The sequence below is a fragment of the Talaromyces amestolkiae genome, assembly GCF_001896365.1.
Source record: "Talaromyces amestolkiae strain CIB chromosome Unknown scaffold20.1, whole genome shotgun sequence".
NCBI lineage: Eukaryota > Fungi > Ascomycota > Eurotiomycetes > Eurotiales > Trichocomaceae > Talaromyces > Talaromyces amestolkiae.
In genome coordinates this window covers 159913-178852 of record NW_024468056.1, presented here as the reverse complement: position 1 = coordinate 178852, position 18940 = coordinate 159913, and the positions used below count along the sequence as shown (strand labels likewise).

The window sequence follows — 18940 nt, the reverse complement described above, 5'->3', positions numbered from 1 at the left end:
TGAAAGCTGCCCCTTTCCAAAAGTGAGCATGTCCAGACCAAAAGGCAACTTCGGCAGTCGCTCGGCAGTCGAATCCTAGTCGAAGTTGCGCGTGACACGAAGTTCCTGGCCGACCATTTTAAAAGAGGATGGAGCCATCCAGACTCGGTACCGGTCGCGGAAAAATTTTCCCCTTGCATATGATATGTGGATGTATGCTTTACTGTTTTTTTAAATTAGGTTGATCCCAGATGGTTCCTTTTTTTAGGTACAATATTGGTGGTAGTAAATAATGACATGTTTTTCAACATCCCTAGTCCCGGACGTTCTTCGTCGCATATGTTAATCGCTCACTGCAAGACTGATTCTTTTTGTTTTTAGTGAGGTATGGCTCATCCGAAAATTGGAAATTCGAGTTTCTAGGGATAGATGTGCGATAATTCGTTGGTTCCTAAATGGGTGGATACGCTGTGGCACTCGTATTGTTCGTTTACGTTGTGGATCGGATGTACAGGCTGTGACATCTACGTTGTCCGTCGATTGCTCTGGATTATGTGCATAAGAGTGATTTGACCAAGCACGACATGGACTCTTCTGTGGTCCGCCTTTTTCCGCACTTTCTCTCCGGAAAGGGCGGAAACATAAGTAACGGAAATAATTCCACCAAAAGATAATTTTTATATTACTACGGGTAAGTCAAATCTAAGCCAAATTCTTCATTAAATTCCCGCATCCGATTTGTTAATTATGTTCAAAGTACATGCTTACGTACTCTCATGATATCTCCCCCTTGCACTAGTTTTATCCCACGATTTCCCCGATGAAGTCCGTTTGTTTTTTCCCTTAAGCACCTCCAATGACAACAACAGGGCCTCGGGTCCTGTAGGTGATGATTAATTTATTTTTGCTCTGGACTTAAAAACAATACTCAGAAATCTTGACCGATGTTAGTTGCTTTTGACAACACATAAGCCTAGTTGATAGTACATAGCCAGAGGTTGGAAGGAGATCGAGTAGCGCATACTGAATCCGCTCCGTGATCTCTATAGTTAAGAGTGGAATATAACGATACGGAGAAAATTATCTAAAATGGAGAATCGGATTTAGAAATGCAACAAAATACGAGAATTTTATTTGAATGGCACATGCATAACAGAGTGTACGTTTCATTTCTGAGATAGCGATATTGATCAGCTCCCACCTCTGTAGATGGTGCGTCATGACTAAAGTCCTATGATGGAAACCGAATAGGAGAAATTGTCTCATTTCATGCTCATCTTCTTCTACGGCGGCGTATGATGCTACGTATGTACGTGATAATCAAGGTGGAGAGCCACTATGTCCAGTTACAAGTTCAGTACAGTGACTTAGTACCCTTTTCTACAACTAGGTTCATGATCGTCGCCAAAAGAAATGCTATTCCAGGAATAAACGATTCGTTATGATCATTCTAAGCTCTATTCCCAAAATGGTATTTATTTCACCTTATCTTGTATTTGTCGTCTAGAGTTTCTTACCACTAGCCAATAATTAACAGTTAAAGTTTTAGCTTAAATCTAGTGGCTCTCGCGATCCATGGTTATCCAGCGGGAGCTTCCGCCGGGAAGGCCTCACCCACTTTTGACTCCATTGTATCGATGTGGATCCCGATACCATGCAATGAAAATCGAGTTTATGAAGTACGTAGACTCAACAGCTGCCTGGTGCTGTGTTGGATGAGGAGATTGCCGTATGTATACCACAATAAAGGTATATATCGAATGAGTTGGTTGTATAAATAAATAACCGAAATCGTGTATTTTAGCAGAATCAATGAGCAAAATTGTATGTAAGTCTTGTTTTCTGTAGTCTCCCCTTTATATTGTCCATAGCGCCAATTCAATCATTATGATCCATTACTTTTAACCGGTTATTGAGACCATTCGTGGCGCCCAAAGAATGCTTGATAGCATATCAGGTAAGTGCTGATTGTTCTTTCGCCCCCTCGCGATGTAGACTGGCCTTGAAAATCCCCACAGCCTCAGTGTTGTCATTTCCGGCGTTCTTCTGGTTTGCGACGTTGATGGCGGCACCAGCTCGGTGGATTGGGGAGAGGATAGGCTCGTTCTCGATGAGGGAGGGGTCAGCCTGTGGGGCGACAGTTGCCCACGAACCCGCGTGGCTCGAATCGTGCTGATCCGGGGTTACGGCTCGCCTATGCCTGATTGGGTGGGTAAAGGTCAAATGACGTCGGAAACTGGAGCTTACAAGAGCCACCATATCACCCCTAAAAAAAAGAAATAGAGCAGTTACTAACTCATGGGCAAAGTCAGGCTGAGAGTCGTTAATCTCAACGAGTTCCGAATGGGTAGTTACGCTCTGCCCGGAGGCCCCATGTCCAGTACCAGAGGGTGCCTGTGTATAGGTCTGGGAGCTTTGGGAAGGGGGTTGATGGGAGAGTCCAGGTTCCTGCTGCACAGAGCTTTGTCGCTCTTGGCCATTAGGTATCGCGGTAGGTGAAAAGGAATGTCTAGCTTCCATGATGGCGACTGAAATTGATGTGCAGTCTTCAAGTGTAGATGCGGTAGGCAACGACAAGATTTAAGCACTAAGGATACCTCTTCTGTCTGTAGGCTGTTGATGTGAGGACATGTAACCCTAATAAGGTGATGAATATGTAGATGGAGGATATAAAAGAGAACGTCGAGTCACTGTGAATCTGCAGAGGTCCATTCCTGATGATGGGGAAGCCCGGCTTCTTATACCATGAGCTTTTGGTGTTCTGTTTCAAACGCACTACTAGTTTCCATGAAGTGATCGATGACTGAAAACCGTCCGTCTATACTTTTATCTGGTGCTCCAACCGTGGCCGTAGAATCGATTGAAGAGCGTGGTAGGTGGCCTATCAGAATTAGTTTCTTCTTTTCTCCGCGTGATCCCGTTGGCCTAAAAATGCCAAAGGCCCCTTAGTGTAACCCTTGGCTCCGGTACCCAAGCCTCCAGCTTGAAGTCTGACGATAGAATGGTTCGCACGATGCAAGGCAACCGCTAAGTATTCCGTCCCTACCAGATTCTCGCACCCACTAGCGACGGTGTTTGGTTCTTGGCGCTCTCATCCAATGGAAAGATCTATTTGGCGGCTATGTGGCATTGCAATCGATGCACCGTTAAATCACGACCCAAACAGCGGTGGACAGATGACCCCTTTGGGGCTAGCGATATCGGCGAGAAGGCTTTCAATTAGTTGCGGAGAGACTAAGGTCATGTTTGATGAATGAAGCAAAGAAACGCTTCTATCAAGTGGATCCGTTTCTCGAGGGTTGAACTAGGCAACCCGGACGCCGCCGGCAATTAATGTGGTGCTGCAGTGTCACGTACTGATATGTACTACAACCAGTGAACCACTAGTCAGAGGTTAAATCACCATCCTTCATGATATAGATCCATTAAATTGACTATAATGAGTCATCTGGCACCACCTGGCCAGCTATGACTGGCCAGAAGAGGCATAATTGGCTTCAGGTGATCACGCGTAATTTTGGCGATGAAGGGTTACGTACATAACGACGGCCGTGATTGTAAGGCAAAGCCGTATACATGTTGACTCTGTAGGATGCTGAGCATCAGCGCACATAGCACTTCTGTGTAGTGGATTTGGAGCAACGCAGTTGGGTGAAACCACATGCCGTTTTCTCCCTCATCGGGACCTATTTCGTTTTCAATCAGCGCTACTTGGTTATACTACAAATTTATGGTAGAAGAAATTCTGTAATAAAATTTCCGGAATTTGTGATATGAAGCAGCACAACGACTTTCCTGCAGTACATCAGCGGGACTTTTTTTTTTTGGCATTGTTCTTAACTTATTAGGGAAGATTATGGCAGATGGGTTACTCTTGGTGGTATTGCTGGCACCGAACCCAAAAGAGGCAAAGAAGTGTAAAGGTAAGGATCATCCGAAATCCAAAACTTTGAGGTAGAAACCAAGCGCGACCACGTAGTTCACCTAGTGCGTAGTATAGTCTGTATTCACGACAGCTCGGAATGACTGCCTATATTCCGAAAAAGCCGAAGGGTCATTTCGCCAAAGCCGCGCTTTAGGTTTATTAGCGCTCTTTTCAAAGTTAAATCTGACCGGCTACTCTTTCGTTTCGAGTTGAGTAACTGATAGGGCATATTTTATTCATCCTGTGAGCCGTATCAGCCATGATCCACGCCCGTTTCTTCATCCACTGTCATAGCTCGCCTATCCGATCAGTACAGTCTGTCGAATCAGCATGATTAATTATGACATACTCTTTCAACTTTTAGTGGTGTCCATTGCCTTTGACATATTTAATTTTATATTATCTGAACAGAATATCAACTGATTTATTTTTGGAGCTTATCCATGCACTCATGACCCAGTATGTCACAGTAAAGAACTCTCAAATTCCGATTTGTCGAGTGACTGTGAGCTGTAAAGAAGACGAATGGTAACAGGGTGAACGGATACAATGTTCTGCCTCGTCTTGTATTAGACCTTCGTCACATTTTAGGTCATTCGTTGGTGCTCGGCTCCGGCAACGAGTAAGAATCTTTCCCTATCAGTTTACACGGAGATATGTACTGACGTATCTTTTTCGCTAACAGAAGCGATCTTGCACCTAACGGCGTGTCTCAAAAATCCCAGCTAATTTTCTTCCACATCTTGATCAATCGAAAATCAATTGAGTCAACGTTGATGAACCAATTTATATTTTATAAGCGGAAATCACAGACGTTCAAAGTCACCAAGCACCAAGCAGCCTCTAACGAAGGATACCATGAAGCTGAACGAAGTATTAAGCCTTAGCTTTTCAGACGTCCTGGTCGGAAGCTCATGAATTAGGGTTTCGGGAAGACCCACGACGGATCCACGATGGAACAAAGCCCGAGAAAAAGGGTCGTGGACCATTGATAGCGTTGGTTTCTTTGATCATGATTAGGAATGTAGTTATGGATTATTGATTGCTAGGCCATATGGACTACGTCTTCTCTACACTGGCAATCAACACGAAAGTTCGCAAAGTTATTTTTGGTCGAACGAATTACAGACCCCGGAGTACTGGGGAGTCTGGTTAGCGCCGTCGCGAAGTTTTTACCAACTTTGACTCTAGTGTAGTCAAGTTTGAGTGGACGATAGAAAGCGAATTCAAATAGTAGAGCTAAAAAGGTGTCTGCTGTTGTGTTAGTGGTTAGAGAGTCGTTGCTCGGATTGTGCGTTTTGGTGAGGGCGGAATAAGTGTTATTGTTAAGTACGCATTTGGAAGAGTGAAATGGTGGATCTGGTCTGGAATATGATGGCCCAATCAGAAAACTTTTAAATTGTAATACGTACCAGCTAGGAATGGGTTAGGGCTGTGTTGGTGCCCATGTCATTGGAACACAGGCTGGAGATTATTTTAGTTTGTGTATACCACAAAACAATCTACATTTCAAATGAATCTGTTGTAACGAGACAAACCCAATTAGATAGCATTATTGTAGGTATTACTTTAGTAGTTCCCCGTGTATCGCGCCGCCAACCCTTATCCATAACCAATTTCTTCAGTCTTTGCGCCATACAATGCTTAGCAGCGTCCTAAGTAAATTCTGCTGTTACAGCTTGCGGCGTAAGTTTGCCCTCAGAAGCTCCACGGCCTCCTCCTTGGTATCTCCGACCTCCGCCACAGACCCGAGAAATCCATCCGTAGCGTTGACGGCGGTACCGGATGGATAGTTTGGAGAAAGTATAAAATCGTTTCCGATAACGAGGGTATGGACGAACGGTTCGATCGGTGTATCCCAAGAGCCCATCTGGCTGAGATCCTGTTGGTGATCTGGGAAGGGAACTCGATTATACCTAATTGGGAAATCATTAGATGACGTTGCGGAACTGAGTCTTGATGGTGGGAATAGAGGCAGGGGGGGAGAAATGAAGAGAGAAGAAAAGAAGTCACTGACTGATAGTCCAAGGCAGCTTGGTAAACAATTGGATCAAGACTTGCTGTAGTGGCGGTCATACTTTGCGCTGAACCCCCGTTCCCGGTGCTGGAAGGTGCGGCAGAGCTTTGTGACGGGGATTGATGGGAGTTGCTGATCTCTTGGGAGAGGTCTTCTTGCGTAAGGTCTTCAGGCAAATGAGTGGATGAATGGGGGCATTTGGCTTCCATGACGGTGACTTTTTAACGTGGTTTCGAATTGATAAGTGTTGAGAGTTGAAGGCAACTAGAGTGGCTCTATCGATAGAAAGGATCAGATATTGTTTCAATGCTGTTGAAAATGGATGTAGTAAGAAGAAGAAAGAGAAAAATCAGGCCACTGCTCTTTTGCAATGGCAATCACATTTGAACCGACGGCGGGAAAATGTTGGTTTTTATAGTATGTGCTGAAATATGATATGACCATAGAGTTATTTCGTTAAAGCAACAGTGTAGCGACAAAGTGGCACATTCATGGAGCGGTACTGTTTCGAGGCGATTAAGGTTTATCGTTTAATACCGTATTTTAGTGATTCGTAATATCTGTATTTGACTCAGTCACAATCCCCTTGTCACCATTGCAGCCACTAACCATTGTTAGGTAGATCTCGATGTCCACTGTAGCTAAACGAATGGCCTTGTTGCCAGAAATTGTTGGTGAAAAGAAAGAAAGCATGTCTGATTCGGCCGAGCGCCAGGAACCAGCGGCCCAAGGTGCCTTCCTACGGGAAGGAGGCGTTTGGATACCATACCAGATGGTGACGTCGTATCAATACAGCTTGCGTACGGAGCACAAAGCATTATTCCGGTGATACGTAATTTTGTGGAGACACTGAGCAGAGCCTCCCTGAACCAGTGACCGCTGCATGCGTACGACCCAATACAAAACATACAATAAATAAAAACATTCCCAAGATCTTCTGTACAGAAATGTAAAAAAAAAACCACTCAAGTCCTAATTGCTTACAAGTACGTACCGCCCTGTTTTGTGGTGGAAGCCGTCCCATATCTTAGTTTCAACTTCTGTCACGAGTTCCTCGACACCCATACTTCAGTCTGCCCTGGAAGTTCACTCCTCGACCAGTCTACCAAGTACTTGGTACTAGTTAACTGGACTGCAGCCAGATCATTGACGGACACAGCTGTTGAACATGAGCGGTATATTCGTATTGACAAAAATGTCCGCGGACCGCTAGTGTAGATCACGGATCCAACAAAACTAAATTAGTGCGTGCATACTTGTCATTTGACCGCTAGTGGCGCCATCAAAGTAATCTAGCCAAAGTTAAAGTTCATCAGAATTAGGGTGAACGCTGCTTAGTGGTGCAATGGTGTGGAGTTGGCTCCGTTTAGCGAAGGCGAAGCGTAATCTGTCCTGGATACGATTCTGTACTTCCATCCTGAAGGCTCAATTGAGTTTCAAGCACCTACGTACCGTATTTATTTAGATATGTTGAGGGATTGGAAATACGCCCACGGTGATTCCTTGCAGTAACACGCCACTTCCACAATGTATTTGGCTACACTTAGGAGCCACAACAACGCAATAACATAATCGTACTTGTTTCTCTCTCTACATCACGATGACCAACATTCCTGATACAGCCATCTAATACCGACTAAGCTAAAAAGTAAGCTTCGACAATTGCTCATGTGACAAAAGGATGATAAGTGAGGACAAATAGAAGTAGACCCGTTAGAGTATCGAGTCGGAGATAAGTACGGAATTTAATTGTTATACAATGATATCGACCCAGATTTACTGTACCTGAGTACGGAGTTGTAAAATTTCCCGAGACCAAAGAGGAATGGCACCGGCCAGTGGCGATAAATCCCCAGATCCACAAGCTTACTCATTGTTGCCTAGCGTGCGCCATGCTTTCTCGGCAGCACGCTTTAGTTAGAAGTTTCCGAGCTTCCAATATGTCACTGTACACGATTGGCGGGGCTTAATAATCCACGCAACTCGTATCGACTATCAAGTCTATCGACATCGTGATCCACCAGGTCCAATTTGTCTTTTCTCCCTGCTACAACAGGCCTCGTGCTCCAAGTCCGCTGTTGTCACTTCCTTTAATACCTATTCCATTACAGCAATCTTTGGTGAAGCGGGACTTCACCGGTGTTGACTGCTAAATATTTCGTGCAAAGTCTAGCTATGTACTTGGCTAGTCGATTCAAATACTCAATGGTTTTGATACGCTCTAGTTCTGGATTGGAACCATAAATATCGGCTTCCAATTCGGGTGAATGGTTTGTGGCTGTCGAGACAAGCTCGTAAGTGCTAGTGTCTGAATGCCGAACAAGATCACCGGGGTCTAGCCAAGTCAGAGTTGTGCCCATACGCCATCGAAGCCGGAGAGCTTTGTAACCGGTAATAGAGGCAAGTGAGTGCAACCAACTCGAACCTGAATCGAGATGAATGTGAAACTTGGCTGTTGTACAGTGTGGGGCATGGCCCACACTATTAGGTTGGGAGGCTGGACGTAGTGACAGTCACAGATGAATGCTCCCTTTATTGGGGCTCCGTGTTTGGTTGTACGGATAAAATGTTTATATGAATTGGCACATTATCCTAGTCATAAGACTTCGCAAAACGAAGTAAATTAACTGTTTGGGAGGTATCTATTGGTCGCTGTACTTGTACTTTCTAGTTAACATACGAAAGAATATTCGTTCGATGGCTTGTGAGCTCAGTATAGACCTCAACCGGACCATGAAAAGAATTAATACCCAGGACATGTATTCGTATGTCCGGTTGCCTCCGCCCCCGAACCTCCGGCTTCTGTAACTTTGGTATGTACTGTTATGTATCAATCGCTCGATATCCTTTCGAGGCTTCCGCCGCCATTACTCAACACCATTTATTCCGTCTCTGGATTTCCGCGCGTCATTCCCCCTTGTATCTGAGCCGACGGGGGCAAACAGTTCAAGCTTGAATCATTGTTTATCATGGGCGTCCTAACAGTCATCACTCGCCACCTTTTTTATTTTTTAAACCACAACAAGAATCGTGTTAGTAATACTTACCAACATTGTGATGAATACTAACATTGTAATAAATACCACATTGTAAGTACGAAAACATCGTACGCATGATGCGATCTACGTTGTTCTCCATTTGGACCTACATTTAGCTTCCCACTCTACTGTGTATGCATCTGACAAGCTCCCCACTCAGATGTCTGGCTGTTGATAAGGGCTCAGTTGATTCAAGCCGAAGCTTAATAGACAACGTCCAACAGCAAGTAGAGTTTCGAGGATGCCTGTTTCAAATCATACGTAGTACGGAGAACACGCTCCACTCCAAAGTGCCGTGGTAGCTGTCCCGCTACTAGTGCGATAGGGTATAGCGAGATCTGAGAGTTCGTGTATTGGACTAGTATCCGTAATGCAGGTGGTATCGTATCTATGTACTATTACCGTCTCGGTTTTGGGGCACCCGCAGATTTGGAATCGTGAATCGTGCAACAGGCTTCTAGAAGGAATACACGCGACGAATCAAGAATTTCCGTACCTACTGGCCTGCGTCCACATGCGTCAAAAGCAATGTGACGGCGCAAGGACACGCGTCATGTGTGACAAAAAGGAGGGAAGTTTGTTTCTGGTCCTGAATTCTGTTTATGGCTAAAAACTAGTGTTTACAGTATCGTACATGGTCATCTGGTTACGAGGGACTCAACTCGACTCGATATCTCGATCAGGAAGGCCGTACGCTCCGCACTCGGTGATAACGATTCCTAATGTAAACCAATGAATTGTAGCGATACTTGGCCATATCTGGTAAGGGCAATTGTCTTCCTTGATTGGCCGAATGCTTGCAGTGAACGTAGCCTTGATAAGAAATTGCGTAATTAGATCATTACAACAATAAGCAAAAAGAAGAAAGAAAAAAAAGTCCGTAACGAATGAGTATTGTGAGATCATTTGGATCTGTCGCTAGCCCGTCAATCACGATCATCGATCATCCATTTTTCATTATTTCATCTCATTAATATTAGAGAGTGTAGGTTTGCGGAGATATTTATACCGGACTAGCTTTGTACTATGTAGTCACTAATTTAACACTAATAGGCCCACAGGTCTCACTTTGGTAAGTCAGAAAGTCCTTCTGTCAACCATTGACTTCAGCTTAACCCTTCAATTCATCTTATTAGCGATGCATAGCACGGCCTTTCTCTCATAGCCATATTTTCGGTCCAGAACCTGTCCAACAAGCTTCCTGACTTACTCTGAGACCCTCTGAATCTTTTTGTTGTCTAACGTTCCCTTGTGCTACTGAGTCTGAGTACTGACCAGAGATTGACTTGATCTACATTTGAATGAAAAACCTTGGCAAGGTTATATGGAGAATCCCTGCGCTCCTTTTGCTTGGGCTCACCCCACGGAAGAAATGCCGATGTGGTGAAAGCTGACGAGGCGTATGCCCGGATTGAGGCCGCGCGATCAGATAGGACATGAAAGGTGAAATACTAGAGCAATGAGATAGGACTGTTCCTGAAGTCACTAATGCATAATAGTCTTCAATCAAGAACCTCCTAGTATGAGTATATATACACTATGTTTTCCTTACTCTATTAATTTTAACTTGCTGAAACTATAAATACTAATATATCGATCATTTATAGAGTAATAGCTAGTTTCTACTATCAAAGGCAATATTTCATAATTTTAATTACTCATTACTAGCTTAAATCTCTAGAAATGAGATCATTTAGCGGCTTTTCGTGGCTTCATTGAGCGTGTCTAGGATAGCTGAAATAAACAAATGAGAAAGAAAAGCAGAATGGTCGGAGCTTCATGCTGTGTATGGCGCTGGGTGGTGGACTCATATTGTAAGACCAAGTGGAGTATGGGAGATTGCCATATCGAGACCATGGGCTTTAAATGGACGGTGGAATCTAGTATTCCATCTCTGTCCTCGACTGCCAAGCAAGCATCATGGCGGAAGAATGGTTGCCTGTACTACACCAACGATAAGTAAGGCAATAAGGTTGTTTGGTCAGGCTCTACGAGTACGCGAGACCTTGCGATGGTGATATTCCGGCCACCCTCCGAGATTCAGAGTAGCGCGAAGCCTTCACTGCCCTCTTCCTACAGTAATACGTATGTAGGTTTCATTAATCTTCCCGGAATACATGGAAAGCATTCCCGCGACAACTGTGGGCCGCTCGGACGCCACAAAGGATGAAGTTAAATGGTATTCCTGGACCCAGATGCGCTGGTGGTGGGTCCATGTGTACTGATGGTATTATTGTACGCAGATCGAATCTGAAGTTGCCCCACTACGAAGATGTTCTAAGCAACAGGAACCATAAGAAGTGCGTGACACAAACTTCTTGACTGACTGCTTCAAGACAGGGTGGGACATTGAATGGCCCATTAAATATGGAGCGACTTTACCGGTCGCGGATCGATTCTTCTTACGTGTGTGATAAGAATGCACTCTATACTGTTCGTTAAAACTAGGTTGATCCCCGATCTTTCTTTGGTACATTATGATCCGATGTCTTTCGACATCACCAGTCCGGGAGTCCTTACCACGTAGCATATACTGACCGTTTGTTACCTGGCTGATACCATCTGTGGGGTATTGCCCATCCGAAAGTTAGCGATCCGAATCAGTCTACGAATATCCAGGATAATACGTACAGAGTTTCGGAGTACGGCCCAGGAAATGCGAAATGGACGAAGTATCGATTTGGGTTTCAGCTCGGCGCCGTTCCAATTTGCATGCTTGCAAAAGCAATACTATCCGTATCGCGCTCTCCCTTCTCCACCCACTAACACGCTTCAAAACTATAGACACGGATGTTTTTTGTTCCTAGGTGTCATGCAACTTATCATTGCGTGTTGCTTGACTAGTTTTTACAGTACCGTACCTTATTACCGAGCAGGTATTTGACTCGATTCATAGACGCCTGTGGGCAGGTGGTTAACTGTTCAATGGCACGGGAGAGAGTTACTCACAAACATAACGATTCGCTGGTTCCTGAATTGGGTGCATTGCGCCATGACACCATCCCTGGTCAACGTCGGTTCCTCTTAAGTCGGATGTATAGGCTGTAACACCTGTGTTATTCATTACCGTCAGTCCCTAAGAATTGCTTGGATAAGCTGTGGCGTTTTCCTAGGGGTTCATCAAGGGAGATGGTTCATTGACTGGACGTACATTATCTATGTCTTCTGATTGTAGTATAATCGGTTAGTCAATGCGACTATTTTTTCTTCCTTACCAAATCTGCCCAGTTCCGAGTCGATAAAGCTAGTACCGCTTTCCAGAGCATTGAGTAAAAAGCGTCGCCCACGTCGTGTTTGAGTTAAGATGGAGTACACTTTCCCCTCCTTTTGCCACTCCGGTTTCTCTAATGGAGTTGAGCTGGGCACGTAGTAGTATCCACAGAATATTCGGCGTAGGCAACAATAATCCGGCCTCGTGTATTCTGAAAAGAGTAGAATGGACTGACTACTTTGGGATTGTTGAGGTTTGTGACTCGGTCCTTATTTCATCATCCACTAGTAATTATTGAACGTTGATTGTTCAATCTTTTATCTTAATAATAGTCGAGGCGATGATTATATGACGGATAGGACATATCACTGAAGTCACTAAGGCACGTTGGTGTTCAATTGAACACCAACGTGCATTAGCGCGGGTGCAATCACACACTTAGACACTTGGTACGCATTCCTTCGATAGCAGCCGTGGAAGCTTGTCTGAGTTATTGATAAGGCAACGGACTGTAAGTGGATTTTCTCGAACATTGGATAAGACTATACACGTTTGTGAGAAAATAAGGTCATTTAGTTTCACGATCAGCGAGGGAGTATCTGTCATTCCATATTGCAAAAAGATCAGTTTCATGTACCATCAGGGCATCTCGAAAGAAGTCCTCGTATTAGTAATTAACGCACTACGAAAGAGGATACCATGACAGTTAATCGTTTCATGTACCATTAAGCAATTTATATGGACTCAGCTCTGAGTGAGTAACCCCGCTCTCAGGTAATGGATGAGACAAGAGGCTATTCACAAAATTCTAAAATATTCGATCAATTATTATTGGGAATCCAGACCTCTTCTCGGTCCATTTCATCTCTGCCGCACCTATTTTGCCTGCCGCTACCTTTGCTTCTCGCACCTTTGCTATCTTGGTTGGTGTTGTGTGAGCTAAGGGAGTTGCATGCTTCACATTGTGAAGCAATCACACCTAACTCTTTGAACGTTTTTGCGACAAACGCATCCTCGGTGGAGAATGTCTCATTCATAGGACTCTTCACGGTCAAGCATAAGAGGGTATTATTATCAAATGCATTGCTATGAGAACAAATTCGTGGTATCTTCGAGAATTCGGTTGGTCTGCCGCTCGAAGCGGCATACAATGAGAAGAATATGTATGCTCGTGGTCTTGAAGGATTATCGTGAAGCCGGCCTTGTTGATGCAGGTCCGAAATGCATACTGTGTAGATCAGATGATCGTTTCGGCCGATGTGCCAAAGACTTATACGACCGGCATCTTGTGTAATTCTATGAATTTGAAAGTTTTGGTACGTTTCATGAGAGCAAAAGCCGTACAAATGCATATTTCTCTTCCTGGACAGAGGAATGCGCATTAGCGTACTGACTGCAAAGGGCACAAATAACAGTTTGCCAGTCTTGATTGTATTCGTCAGGGTGTACATTGCACCCTCATGTTAATCGTGTTGAGCTGGAAGCTCAGAAATCACTCTTGCATCCAGTTCCTGTCTAGCGAACCTTCTGTCCTCTACTTCATGCTTAGCATTGCCTTGTCCGTCAAGTTCATGTTTGGCATTGCCTAGCGCATTTAGTTCCTGCGATGTCACGAGAGGCTTTGATGGCGGGAATGGTTTGAGCTCCTCTTCGCTCTGAAGCGAATATCCCATCTTCCTCTTCTTCGTCCTGAAAAATGCAAGCCAGACCAACAACCCGACGATTGCCAGACCACCAATCACTGCTCCAACAGATATTCCTGCTATAGCACCTTTGCCAAGTCCACTGGGCGATCCCGAAGTTGTGGTTGTATTCGTTGTCATTGCGTCAAGACCACAATTTCCGTACTCAGATTGACATCCTGTGCTGCAATAGCTGATATTTCCACCGCAAAACCCATGACTAGAGCAGCAGTTACCCCATTGACTGCCCAAACACGTCGCCAAAACGTCAGAATTGTTCCCGCAGTTCCCATCTATAGACGTAGTGCCTGTTGTTGTCGACGTAGAAGCAGAAGCCGTCGTCGACGTTTTCGTCGTACTCGTACTCGTCGTCGCGGCCGCCGTAGCCGTTATAACCGAAGAAGAGGAGGTCGAATCACAACTCCCAAATCTACTCTGACACCCATCTCCGCAATAACTCGAGTTTCCACCGCAGTATCCAAGCGACGAACAGCAGTCTCCGAACGTGCTTCCGAGGCAGGTGTAATTGCTCCCCGTAGAGCCGCACGATCCGGATGTGCTGATCGTTTGACTATTATCACTGGTACAGTTTCCAAACGCCGATTGACATCCGGCACCGCAATAGGCTGATGTACTACCACAAAATCCTTTTGTGGAGCAGCAGTCGCCGTACGTGGATCCAAGGCATGTTGAATTTGTGTCTGAGTTAGAGCCGCAATTCCCATCTGTGCTTATAGAGGCCATTATTATGGTTTCGCGATATAGATGTTGAATTTAAGAATTCAGCGCAGTGGAAGAGAACTGGTAATGAACAAGAGATTTTGGGGAAAGGAATAGAAATCTTCTCATAATTCAGATACGGAAGAGGCAAACTGAAAAAAGGCGTAAGTAAATTGACAATCTCCTGCCAAGATCAACGGCGCTTGCTAAACATCGCTAGTAGATTAGGAACTAGCTAGATAGTTTAGAGTACATCTGGGGCTGAATAATTTCAGTAGCGCGCCGTTTTCACGTGCGTAGTTAGTTTCAGCTTTGATTTACCCCTCGGTATTTAGCAGTGGTTGTTAATGAATTGCCATAACTCGTGTTCGGGTATATATAGACTGCAAATCAATTTTTCTTCACTTGGTTCCAAAGTTGAGAGCACAGACAGTCTGGTATCGCAAGATGACCACTGCTTGTCCAACGGATTAAAGATAGATTAAATCCTGGCTTATCATTGCATGCGGGTCTTAAGTTGTGTCTTTATCTGTAACCGCCGACTCTGCTTACGTAGCAATTAACAGCATCGAATAATTTCCAAAGTGTACCCCGTAACTCCGGAGTCCATATAGCATGAAGAACCGTTGAAGAAAGACCCGAGTCATGCACGGAATACTCCTCGCTTCTAGATTTCTAGGCGTTCTTCCCAAATGAACCAATTGGTCCTGAGGACTTCACAATTTCAAGTTCAGTCCTCGTGGCTTCAAAGCTTCGCACTTGTGTGGTCTGGGCCCTATTGATCGTCGTATTCTGTAACAGACTACTTAATTAGGGGTAATCATTTGCTTGTCATCATTGGTCCTTCTCTTCGCGGTTTAGGGCTGTCGTAGCCGCCTGCGCTAGTAACCCTATCGTTTAAGCAGACACTTAAACGAGACAAAGATTTTTAGAAGCACATTTGCCAATTATCAATGAAGGGGCGTGGATAATGATATGGGTCATGCTGATGCTTGTCGAACATATTTAGACATTAAAATTTTGGAATGACTTGCATCTTGCGATAGTCAAGGCGGTCGGCAACTTTGTCTCGGTGAACTCCGAGCCAGTGTGACTGATTTCATCGGAAAGAGCCCATATTTAGCAGTCCATCTTATGATGCGATGCACAAATTCGACTCTCTGACACAGGTACTGAATTATCGTTGTCCGACGGAGGGCCCTTGAGTGCAATTTATACGCCAATCTATGTTCCATACATGGTCTGCTTAATATCCTGGACGACTTCATGGCAATCAATCATCTAGGTGATGTCGGAAAGGATATAGAATGAATATCGTTAAAAGTTTTGTTCACTACATTCGAAAGTGGCTTTGCGCCCTTTTCGAAAGCTTACTACTCACATACGTAAGTCATAGGTTACCAGCCTCGTGACTTACAAAACCCTAACGAGAAGGCCTTTCAGTTTTATATGGGCTGCAAGTTGTATGCCTAGCTTGCACATACGATAGCTGTATAAGTAGAAATAAGATATCAAGTGTTACTTATTGTTGAAATACAAGACATGGATCCGGTTCGATTATCTTCATTTATCAGATCCGCCCACGGTCTTCATAAAGATCCAAATCTTCTTCCAAGTCTCCGGTCATCATCAATGTGCCATCTGTATAGGCATGTCTATCGGCTGGAGACAGTAGCTCAATTGGAGAAGTTGATCGACCATTGGTATCCATGTGGCGATGGAAATCATGGTTGGGTTGTTTTGGCGTCTGATCTGAGGAAACTCTCTTCCCTTCATCCCGATGGCTTTTGCTGTTGGTCGACCTGAAATCAAAGTTGTCAAACGGCGACAGCTGATCTGGGCTCCTTGTGCCCAACCCATGATCATACTGAATGAGCCACTCCTCAAAGAAAAGATCTTGAGTTTGGTCCAATGAATCTTCCTGCCTTACGCCTGGAGTTTCTGGGCTAGTATTTTCTGTGTGGTCTAACGACTTCCTGTTTGTTGACGGTGCTCTAGAATTTGCATTAGGGCTATCAGACGAAACGACAAACCCTTTTGGTCGCCGTTGGAGTATCCCTCGTGGTGGTAATGAACTTTGTTGCAGTATTTTGTCAAGACTTTCCATCTTATCCACACCCAATCGAATATGCTGCATTAAACTATAACTGTTGCCTTTGCTTTCGCACTGCAACTGGATTGCATGATGGAGACAAGCGACTTCATAGTCAGCAGCAGGGTAGATATCTTTCAGTTGTCCAAGTAATCGAAGACACTGACGCAAGCTCCATGTACTTTTGTCCCTTATTACATTGTTCGTTGATGTAATATTGACCAAATGTACGATCGCGGCTGGCCTTGTTGTCGTCAAACCGGCGGCTGGAAGAAATTTTGCCAAATCTAGGCGATTAATCTCGTGTAGTATGTCTGCAGTTTTCGATGCTGCTGTATGAAGTCTTTGTCGAATCGTATCCGTCAATTTGTTTGCTGTTAATGTGAGACTCTGCTGGTTCTTACCCTGAGCAAAAGCTCGTGGTTGGTATAGTGCCGAACAAGTTGCGTAGTACATCATACGTAACATTGATGTATGTATTAGAAGAACTCTCTCACCAATGCTACGTCCTTCACACGAAAGTGGCACCTCGATGTCGATTTCTCGTGGAATGTTTCTAACCCAAGTGTCTAATTTGCGACTACAGCGTTCCAATTCTGCATCTGACAATTGACGAGGGACAAGAGTGATGGTACTTTTGTTACTTGGTCCGTCGGATGGAATACTGGCAGGCGAGTATTGGGCGAAGAGAATAAGACCCAGGCAACGGCATAAGTTGACTTTCTCAATGAACATCAAAGCTAATCGTCTTCGATGAGATGTATCCCTCATATATTGACAGCCAATTGCTGCAATGACTGTCGGGTCCATCGACTCAATATCAAAATCGCCTAACCGTAGTTGCGAAACATCGCTGATTGCCTCATTAACCTGCGTTGGGCGTCTAAGAGCGAGAGCGACCATTCGATCTCGAGCGAAAAGACACCACCAAAGACGTCTTCGTAGTCGTTTCCTGGCAGGGTCTATGTCCAAGTTGGATGCGTCGCGATGCAGTCCGATAGATTGTGCCTGTGTATTGCAGAGACCAACCCAGAACCACATGTCTTTCTGCAAGCTGTCGTCTCGCTCGTTGTTGTAGGTCAACAATAAACTCGCTTGGAGTAGACAGATCGGATCGTCTTCATATTCTAGATGATACAAGAGCTATTTATTACTGTAAGTTTTCATGACTCTATAAAAAAATTTTTGCTTTAAACTAACCCTCGCACGTGTGAAGAACTCATTCCGAGCTTCCCTCCTAGTATGGAAGCCCGCAGCTCTGAGATGATTCATATCAGCAAAAGCTGATCCTGCAAACAGGACTGCTTGAAGCAAAAGAAGACTGATATTAGCATCCGGATCGTTATTGACAATAGCCGGCACGAAGTCCTGTATGTTCAAGACTGGCATGAAGTTGTAGCTCCATTGAAAATAAGCTCTCAACAACTCATTTAGCAGCGAGGGTTCCGGGACCGTAAGCGCATTTTTGGAACGAAGATATTCGACATCGTCAGGTGCTATGTGAGATGGTGTAGGCTTCAGAAACTGACATGAATCATCCATGTCTATATCTTCAATGACCGGGTCGAAATCCGGGTCGATAAGTTCTTGGATGGTGCTGATCATGTTGGCTAAAGGGAGTGACGCAGGAATAGCCCTGTCGCCCATTAATCTGCATGATGAAGATTCGATTGGGCGACTGCCTTGATTCTGGACTGTAATTGGACCTGAAGCCGTATCTATGTGGTTTTCGTCTCTTTCTGGTGTCGGAAACAGTAGGCTTCTGTCGAAAGGCATCCGAGTTAAATTCTCTCTTGCCACCGATTCATACTCTGTTAATTTGCGTTTGAGCGACATACTTGACACAGTTAAGGTTTCCGCGCAAAAAACAGATATGGCAGGATTATAAGAAGTCTAGAAGGAAAGTCGGATATTTACGAGAGATGAGTTCTCGCGTTACTGGTCATGCGGCGGTGGGTTGGTCGGCGGTCCCGCAGGAACCCCAGAACGTAGAGTCTAAATCACGGAATTGTGGGCATGCATGCTCTAGTGGTATAGACGACGAATAAGATTTGTTTTTAAGAAATATGACCAATGATTTCTTTGTTTGCCAGTGTCTTAGCAGAGATCTTATGACTAGCATGGTTAAAATTGTAAAAAATAAGTCTACAAAAATCAGTCTACACCTTTTACCAAGTTGCAATGAAAGGAACTATAGAATTGTAACTGCATTCACGCTTGCCGCGCTTCCAGTTATTGCCAATGGACTCGATGCAAAGAAAAACGAGAAACCGCCC

At 44.5% G+C, this 18940-nt stretch overlaps 3 protein-coding genes across 3 annotated transcripts; all 3 read right to left on the bottom strand.

Annotated features, from left to right (window-relative positions):
* Nucleotides 1-1932: 1932 nt before the first annotated feature.
* Nucleotides 1933-2499, bottom strand: BHQ10_008635 (uncharacterized protein; the record flags this gene model as incomplete). The annotated part of the gene is made up of 2 exons (XM_040881462.1): nucleotides 1933-2179; nucleotides 2276-2499. 2 exons carry the CDS (start codon nucleotides 2497-2499, stop codon nucleotides 1933-1935), a joined length of 471 nt encoding a protein of 156 aa, XP_040737137.1.
* Nucleotides 2500-5576: 3077 nt separating this feature from the next.
* Nucleotides 5577-6130, bottom strand: BHQ10_008634 (uncharacterized protein; the record flags this gene model as incomplete). The annotated part of the gene is made up of 2 exons (XM_040881461.1): nucleotides 5577-5820; nucleotides 5922-6130. The coding sequence occupies 2 exons, from the start codon at nucleotides 6128-6130 to the stop codon at nucleotides 5577-5579; spliced, it is 453 nt and encodes a 150-aa protein (XP_040737136.1).
* An 11364-nt stretch (nucleotides 6131-17494) lies between these two features.
* On the bottom strand, nucleotides 17495-18269 carry BHQ10_008633 (uncharacterized protein; the record flags this gene model as incomplete). The annotated part of the gene is made up of 3 exons (XM_040881460.1): nucleotides 17495-17626; nucleotides 17694-17807; nucleotides 17865-18269. 3 exons carry the CDS (start codon nucleotides 18267-18269, stop codon nucleotides 17495-17497), a joined length of 651 nt encoding a protein of 216 aa, XP_040737135.1.
* Between the last annotated feature and the right edge of the window lie 671 nt (nucleotides 18270-18940).